Source organism: Hibiscus syriacus, unplaced genomic scaffold (assembly GCF_006381635.1).
Source record: "Hibiscus syriacus cultivar Baekdansim isolate YM2019G1 unplaced genomic scaffold, ASM638163v2 tig00110788_pilon, whole genome shotgun sequence".
Classification (NCBI taxonomy): domain Eukaryota; kingdom Viridiplantae; phylum Streptophyta; class Magnoliopsida; order Malvales; family Malvaceae; genus Hibiscus; species Hibiscus syriacus.
Window position 1 is genome coordinate 852803 of NW_024062863.1, and position 8782 is coordinate 861584.

At 35.3% G+C, this 8782-nt stretch overlaps 1 protein-coding gene and 1 long non-coding RNA gene across 5 annotated transcripts; both read left to right on the plus strand.

Annotated features, from left to right (window-relative positions):
• The first annotated feature begins 341 nt into the window (after nucleotides 1-341).
• LOC120140624 lies at nucleotides 342-1380 on the plus strand. Its single transcript, XR_005517730.1, has 3 exons — nucleotides 342-578; nucleotides 632-880; nucleotides 1337-1380. It is a non-coding gene; the product is annotated as an uncharacterized LOC120140624 (long non-coding RNA).
• A 4571-nt stretch (nucleotides 1381-5951) lies between these two features.
• On the plus strand, nucleotides 5952-8417 carry LOC120140623 (2-hydroxy-palmitic acid dioxygenase mpo1-like). Of its 4 annotated transcripts, none has more exons than XM_039155591.1 (4): nucleotides 5952-6371; nucleotides 7779-7865; nucleotides 7960-8031; nucleotides 8130-8417. In XM_039155591.1, the coding sequence occupies exons 1-4, from the start codon at nucleotides 6015-6017 to the stop codon at nucleotides 8244-8246; spliced, it is 633 nt and encodes a 210-aa protein (XP_039011522.1). In that variant the 5' UTR covers nucleotides 5952-6014; the 3' UTR covers nucleotides 8247-8417. The 4 variants fall into 4 exon arrangements, with proteins under 4 accessions (XP_039011522.1, XP_039011524.1, XP_039011521.1 ...); XM_039155593.1 differs by having other exon boundaries at nucleotides 5953-6371; nucleotides 7803-7865; XM_039155590.1 differs by having other exon boundaries at nucleotides 5954-6371; nucleotides 8109-8417.
• The last annotated feature ends 365 nt before the right edge of the window (nucleotides 8418-8782 follow it).

The window sequence follows — 8782 nt, forward strand, 5'->3', positions numbered from 1 at the left end:
TTCGCGTTGCGATTTACAGATTTGCGTTGCGAATTTGGAAACTGGTTTGCAAAATTGGAGTTAGCGTTGTGAATTTGAGATCGCGTAGCGAATTTGTTGGTCATTTTCGCAAATCCAAAAAAAGTTGGTTAAAATCGTATATTATAAGGCATTTTCGGTCATTGATGTTATTTTCTCTTTATTTTAATCTCAATCATCCGGTTAGATTAATCAAAGGATTATATTTTCGTGTAAAACTAAATGAGTTTTACACTGTATAAGTGGATCCTATCATATATATATATATATATAATAACCTAATACGGCGTTTTGATTCTTAATTTAATTACCAAATTTCGATTCAAAGATTTTCTCTTTGGAAGCAAATCGAGTTATTTCAAGGGACAATTGAATTGACGAAGAAAAAACTTGGGAAACAAGCAAGTGATAAGTTCTTTCAAGATGCTCGTTATGTGGTTGCTTTAGGGAGCAATGACTTCATTAACAATTACTTAATGCCGGTTTACAATGACTCTTGGAAATACAATGATCAAACTTCCTTCAAATACTTGATGGAAACACTTCATAAGCAACTATTGGTAAATCGATTAATCATTCAACTGACTTAAATAGAATAGTTATATTTTTTAAGGAATTACATAAGTTAGAGGCAAGGAAATTAATGGTGTTTGGTCTAGGGCCAATGGGTTGCATACCATTGCAAAGGTCCTAAGTACAACCGGAAAGTGCAAAGAAAGAGCAAATAAGCTTTCTCTTAGCTTCAGTAAAGCTGCAAGCAAGTTATTAGTTGATTTGGAAACTCAACTTCCCAATGCTAGCTTCAAGTTGGGAGATGCTTACGATGTTGTAGACAATGTGATTCGTAATCCTTATAGATACGGTAAGTCATAATCAGAGACGAAACTAATCTTTTAGAAAATTGAAATCAAATTATAAATTTTATGGGATTCAAATACAAATTTACCACTATATTAGTTTGTAGGTTTGCAGTTTTTAGGACTAAATCAAAAAAAAATTAGGGAGCTAAAAGGTAACTTTACCATGTATCAACTTAGAAATCTATAATTTTTAAGGACTTATGCATAATTTTACCATCACGTTAATGTATGATTAAGAAAAGAAAACCTTCTTATAAGCTACAAGAGAATGAATCTTTCTTCAATGAAATTTTCTATTGACATAGATATTTCGTCACCAATACTATTTCGTTTTGGGGAAAAAAAACGTAGCACACGGTATTGGTGACGGAAATATTCGTCGCCATTGCTCTTAATTCCATCACTAAAGATATTCCATAGGAAGGTTGAACTAATTACAGTTGATTACAATTTTGCAGGATTTGACAATGTTGATTCTCCATGTTGTTCATTGAGAAGAATTCGACCAGCTCTCACATGCACACCGGCTTCAACATTGTGTAGAGATCGAACTAAATATGCGTTTTGGGTCGAGTATCATCCGTCGGACAGTGCCAACGAGCTCATCGCTAAAGAGCTTATAAAAATATTTGGATTTATGGGTGGCGATTCTCCTACTCCAGCACCAGAATCCGCCATTGCTCCATCTCCGAGTGATGAATAACTTGCATATCATTACACTATAAATGTTTGTGTGGGGAAAAAGCAGCATGCTTGCTTGTAACATCTTTCATGAGTTTGGTATGATACTAAATATTTTAATTGTTTGCAAATTTTCATATGTTTAATAATAGTCAAATACTAATTTAAGTATTAATTTGATTTTAAACTTTATATAAAATATTAATTTAAACACTAAATTTTAGGTAAAATGTCAATTTATTCATTAAATTCAATTAAAATTTATTCTCGCTTCTTAATGCAAATATGATATTTGTTTCATTAAAAACAATACTATAATCTTAATAAATGGAAATGTACCTAACAAAGCAAGCATTAATTAATGTTAGGGTAAAGTATAGTAATGGTCACTGAACTTTTCTAAAACTTTCATTTATATACCCCAACTTTTAAAACTTGCAATACAATCTTCCAACATTTAGTCCGTTTGCAATATGGTCCCCGACATTACACTGTCGTTAGTACATTTGCAATATGGTCACTGAACTTTTCAGACGCTTGCATTTAGGTCCCCCAACTTTTAAAACTTGTAACACAATCCTCAATTTCATTCTAAACCTCAAATTCATTTTCGATCTCGAATTTCCTTTTTCACTTCTCTCTTCTCATTTCCAGCGTAACTTTTCAGTAAAGGATTCATGGGAAATTCTAATCTAACCTTGAATTATGTGGAGATATTGACTTGAATAAGGGTCCATTGAGAGAAGACCTAACCAAGGGATTATCGGGATCATTAACGATTCAAGGTGTAATGTTAGATACATGTCATGTCAGGTGAACCATAGATGTTTGATGAAATGCTTGTGATAAAAAAAAATAGGGTTATAAATGCAAAGTTGACAAATAATACTAAGATGAACTAAGTAATATTGTTGAAAGTCACCAACAAAGCTGGAATTATTTTGTATAAATGACATATAATAATTTCTTCGTTTAATCCTTATGGTTAAAGATTTTCCAACAGATGATCAAATATAATGAAATCCCAAACAACGCATTCACCTCTCAGTCTCTTTCGCTCACATGCACTCTCGTTTGGTTTTTGTTCTTCAATTTTCTGCCATGTAAAATTGTAAACCCAAGCAGTGCTCTATCTTTCAGTTTTTTATTTACAAAGAAAAAATGGAGGAAGAATTGTTGGAACGCAACACTGATTACGTTTATTTCTTAGCATCTCCCCTCACTTGCAAGAAGGTATTTATTTTCTCTTTTGGGCTATCCGAAAGTAAGCTTTTCCTCTTTCGTACTTTCCTATTTTCAGCTCGCATTGTGTGTTTCTTGTTGAATTTTTTATGTTTCTGGAAATGCATGTCAATGATCTGGATATTCAATGTTAGTTTTGAACCAAAACCATCTAATTTTCTTTCTATCTTTTTTAATCAAAACTTTTAGTACTCCTTATGAGATATATTCAGTCCATCGGAATAGAAGTGAAAGAGGGTCCTAGGCTAAATTTTTTGATCTTCTTGTTTGGTTTTTCTTTAAATCAGGGAATTGGTTGTGAGTATCAACATAGTGAAATCGTCAGGCTCAATCCGAGAGACTGATGTACTAGTTTACTGGGAATTGTATTGATCTGACATGTGGTTTTCGGCATCCTGTGAGCTCGTATTCTTTTTAATAAGTTTATGTTGATTATGGGTGTCCGCTATTTGTGAGTACTAAATATGGGTGCGGATATATGTGCAAGTATACACAATCGAACAAGTAATACAGTGATGAGTGAGTATCGTTCTCCATAGGGATTGGGGGAAATCAAATAAGTTTGTCACAACACTTTACTTTGTCACCTAAGTAAAGTTAGATGGTATTTGCAAATTAAAATGTTGCGGCAAAATGAATGGATGTTGTGGAAATTGTATGATGGTAATATGGTAGCAAATGAATATGATATGGCAAATTAAATTATGCTGAGTGCAAACAAATGAAAATGTAAAGGCAAAATAAACTGTAAATACTCGATTTGCTTATAAAGACTTTAGACTCTTCACACGACAAGCTACTACGGGAATGAGTGATAGGAGTTACTTAGGAAAATCTAAGTCTACTTCTTAGAATGGTCTTACTTTTATGCTTTATCTGCCCTACAGAGTTTACTAAGGTTGCCCTATGTTATCTCTAGTTAAGGGACTCGACAGATTGAAGATGCCTTGGCAAAATCGATTGGCGTTAGCTACTATAGGGATCCTATTGGTCCAGATAACATGATATGTCTCGGCAATACCTTTTTGCGGTAGTATTAACATCTAACCTATCGATCGTTCACTACTCCTTTTAGTCGAATGAAATCCTAGCCTTATCTCTAAGGTGGATTAGGCCTAGTTACTATCTAGAACCCCTTGCTTATGTGGTTCCTCCCTAATTTCTCTCGAATACTAAGGATGTGCTACTTAGACATTCTCTCGAACACTAAGTAATCTCCAAAGGAACGACTACTCTCGTAGCTCCTACAACCTTAAGGAACTAAGCATCATAAACAAAACAGAATATAACATAGAAAAATAACCATTCATTAAAGCAAAACTTAAATATCCAAAATAAACTCCCACCGAATAGGATTAGTTCATGGTGGGGTTCAAAATAAGCAACCACAAAGCAAGTTAATATGTTCCTTACAACCCAAATAATAAATAACGAAAACAAAGATCAAAGGGGATGAGGAAAAGCCTTCGACATGCACTGCCGGAGCTTCCCTCGGCCACCACAAACTGTCCCAGCGATCTAGCTCCTCTCGGACGCCTAGTTCGCCACTCCCTCTAGCTTGTCAGCAGAGGAATGCCACGGAAAAAACGGTTGACGGAAAAAAGAGAGATCTTTTTCTCCGAATTTTTAGGCTCTTGGCGGCTGTCTAAAAATCTCTCAGTCTCCTCAAAAAGTTAGGCTTCATCTCCTATTTATAGGGGAGAATGAACCTAGGGTTTTGTGTTAAAATTACCCTAGCACCTTAAAGTTCATTCCTTTTATGTGAGAGTTGGTGCAAATATGGTAACTGGCTTATCCTTTAATACTGATTGCAGAAAGCACTTTTTATGCCATGACAGCTGGCTCTTACTAAAAATATTTTCTTTGACTTTTTTTTACACCAGAAATATCGTTCGAGATGTCGCGGCAATCGCATTTTGCTCAGTAGTCTCATCATGTCATGGCAATTCCCTTTTGCTTATCTTTGCTCTCAAATCCTACACATCATTAAACAAAACACCTTCCCCATAACGTAGCACTGATTACAAAATAAAATGTCACGGCAAACAAAATTTCACCACACGCAACTATATGCTCCTAAATGTATCTATATGATCCTATATGAGCTCTTAGACAGTCAATAACTTAAGTGAAAAGGTTCCAAATATAACCTTTTTACGGAGTTATCAATGGGACTAATATATCGTGAACGAATTGAAATTTTTACATGTTTTGGAAATTTTATAGTTGAATTGTATTGAATTATAGCTTTAGAATACAATTCTGCATGCACAAAACTCGAAAGACATCATGACAGGGTAGTATATTTGGAGTAGCTCCTGGACCCTGTCATGATGCCTTTCGAGTTGCAAAAGAGACTGATAGGTGAAAGCACTGTTTGAGATTTCATTATATTTGATCATCTAATGGAAAATCTTTAACCACAAGGATTAAACGAATAAATTATTATATTCCATTTATACAAAATAATTACAACTTTGTTGGTGACTTTCAACAATGATAATTAGTTCATCTTAGTAGTATTTGTCAACTCTACATTTCTAACCCCATTTTTTCTCACAAACATTTCATTGAACATCTATGCTTCACCTGAGATGACATGTATCTAACATTACACCTTAAATCGTTGATGATCCCGATAGTCCCTTGGTCGGGTCTTCTCTCAATAGACCCTTATTCAAGTCAATATCTCCACATAATTCAAAGTTAGATTAGAATTTCCCATGCATCCCTTACTGAAAAGTTACGCTGGAAATGAGAAGAGAGAAGTGAAAAAGGAAATTTGAGATTGAAAATGAAAATAAATTTGAGGTTTAGAATGAAATTGAGGATTGTGTTGCAAGTTTTAAAAGTTGGAGAACCTAAATGCAAGTGTCTGAAAAGTTCAATGACCATATTAAAAATGTACTAACGATAGTGTAACGTCGGGAACCATATTGCAAACGGACTAAATGTTGAAAGATTATATTGTAAGTTTTAAAAGTTGGGGTATATAAATGAAAATTTTAGAAAAGTTCAATGAACATTACTATACTTTACCCTTAATGTTAATCAGCGTCCACACGTGAAAGTTAGCACGTGTGTTTCAATGCAAACGCCGTTAAATTCTAATCGTCCAAACACCAACCTTAAGTTGCCCCCCACCCACCCCTTCTACATTTTCCCCAAAAATCAGAACAAACAGAAAAAAAAAATCCACCCCCCCCCCCCCAGATGGGAAAGCCAAGACTGTTCGATCTCGAGAACCATTTTGCGTATTATGGTGCATATCACAGCAACCCAATTAACATTCTGATACACACTTTATTTGTGTGGCCGATATTCTTCACATCGCTTATACTTTTCTACTTCACTCCAGCATTCTATGATCTCTCTCAAGCTGGGATTCTCCCTTCTGGGTTTAATCATGCTTTGGTTTTAAACTATGGGTCTGCTTTTTCTTTCTTCCTTGGCTTGTTTTATGTAGTTTTGGATAAGAAAGCTGGATCTTTGGCAGCTTTTCTTTGCTTAGCTTGCTGGCTTGGGGCTAGTTCTATTGCTGCAAAGCTTGGATATTCTCTAGCTTGGAAGGTAATTTTGTTTTCTTTTTATTAGCCTTAGTTTTAATGATTGGAATCTCATTTTCTTTGTTGTTGATTTCCTGTGGGATTTATAAATATTGTTGATTTGCATGTTAAGTTATTTGTTTGAAAGATACAAGTTTTGTGATATAATTTCTTATAGGAATCTGGAAGATATTTGGAAATTCCGTTCTATTTCGTCGTTGCAGAGTATAAGAATGGTGAAACCTTTGCTTTTTAGTCCGACATTTTTTACCCTTTGTTCCTAAGCTATTCCAGACGTTGATCTGAAAGCATTAATGATCATCAACTCGGCTTCAAACAAAGCTATCTTCGAATTTTGATCTCATTTACATGGAAAACCTTCAGCTAATTGCCTCCTTTGAACCCCTCAATTCACTCACCCAACTATTTGCCCTTAATTTCCGACACGATTGCCTTTGGTCGTCGAGTTCCCAACTTATCCGACATTTCCAACCTCAGTGCTCACAAGCTCCTCTTTCTTATCTTGCATAGAATTCATCGATGAGTTCTTGAATTCGGTTGTTGTTTCGTTTGTACCATCTTGATCTATCACTTGGCAAGTTCATTGGCGAGATTCTCTTTATGATCAACCGGTTTACACATTTGATAACGCTTTGGCTTGAGGAGAATCAATTTTTAGGGAAAACTCCCGAGTTCATCTCAAGTTTCTTGGATTGTCCTTTTGGCTTGAATGCAACTTTTTTCTAGAGTCTCGTTGTAGAAATGTCAGAACATTTCGATGGTGCTGTCTATGCCAAGTTGATGCCACCAGAACCCTCGACAAACACCGAATTCTCAACATCACATATCAACTGATTTAAGTCCATTGACTTTAATAGCAAACATTTAAGGTGATTTTTTCCTTCTCACTTTTCCTTTATCTATTCTCCCCCTTTGCTTTATAAATGAAATTGTCTCGCTGGGGTTCCTTATTTTAGCTCTCCCCTCAATAAAATTACAGAAGCTTTATTCACCTCAAACCTTACTACACGAAACCGATATTTATTAATTTTACACCTAAGCAAGAAATCTACGCAACACAAAAATATCAGAAACATATGGTTCAAAACTAGCAAAATGTGCTCCTGCACGAGTGACTCTTACCCAGGTTTGCTTAAATAAAAATACCAAAGGGGAGTATAAATGCTTCATGAGGAATGGATTGGTTGTAGGTGGTGGTGGAAGGCTGAATGAGTTTGTAAATTGCAAGGTAGAAATTTGGAGAAGATGAAGAAGGAAAGCGATGAAAACACTGGTTATAGTTGAATCGGAAGAGCAAAAGGAAGAGTTACTCCTTACGTTGGATTTCTTTTTCTATATTGCTTTTCGAATTGTGAAGATAATTTTAACCTTTAGTTCTTTTCATTATGTATGTTCAATTATTCGCCTGAAGTTTAACTCCATTCTGTCCGCTCAGGTTGTGATGGTTGCTCAAGTGCTTTGCTGGTCTGGGCAGTTTCTTGGCCATGGAGTGTTTGAGGTGAGCGATGGCCATAATCATAGAATTAATTCTTTTGCTTCAATCATCTTTTCTCAAACTCTTTTACAATCATTCATTAATATGTTTGTTGTAGAAACGAGCACCCGCCCTGTTGGACAATCTTGTTCAAGCTATTCTAATGGCTCCTTTCTTTGTTTTGCTCGAGGTTAGTGAAGTATCTTTCCCTGTTATACGAAAACGAAAAGATGATTTCCCAAAACTATAATCAATGTGTGATTTTAGCCTTTTCTTTATTTGGTGCAGGTTCTCCAATCATTATTCGGATACGAACCGTATCCTGGATTTCAGGCTCGCGTGAACGCAAAGATCAAAGCCGAAATCAAGGAGTGGCAAGACAAGAAACAGAAAAAGGTTTCTTAGGCTAATGCCAAGAAAATTAGGTTAAAATTGTTGTTAAGTTGCTGTCTGGTATGAACATTTAGGTTAAACTAGTGTAGTTGCGGTATCAATATTGTAAGGCAACTTATCAAACGTTAAAACTACTACAAATGTAACAGTATGGTATGTTATGTCACTGTGAATTCAACATTATTTTGGTGTCTGAAACTAGGACAAACGAGTGGCCATGGGGTAGTGACTAGAGTTCATCGTTGCCCGACCGGGTCGGACAACAGATCTTTATTCATCCTCTTTAATCATGTTCAACACGAAATGGGGGCTAATTGTTCGTTCTAGTCTGGCCCATATAACATATAAAATGATTCGGTTTGAGTTTGACCCGACTTGATTTGTTTATTTTGTGTAAATTAAATGGAGTTATCTTTCACATTTATTTAGGTTTAAGTTACATGTTCTAATTTAGCTCAAGAGGTGTGATTAACTGCCACGTCAGTTTTAAAAGGGGTAAACCGTAAACAATTGGGTTTTGTTAAAGTACCTTAAGTTGGTTAAGCAAA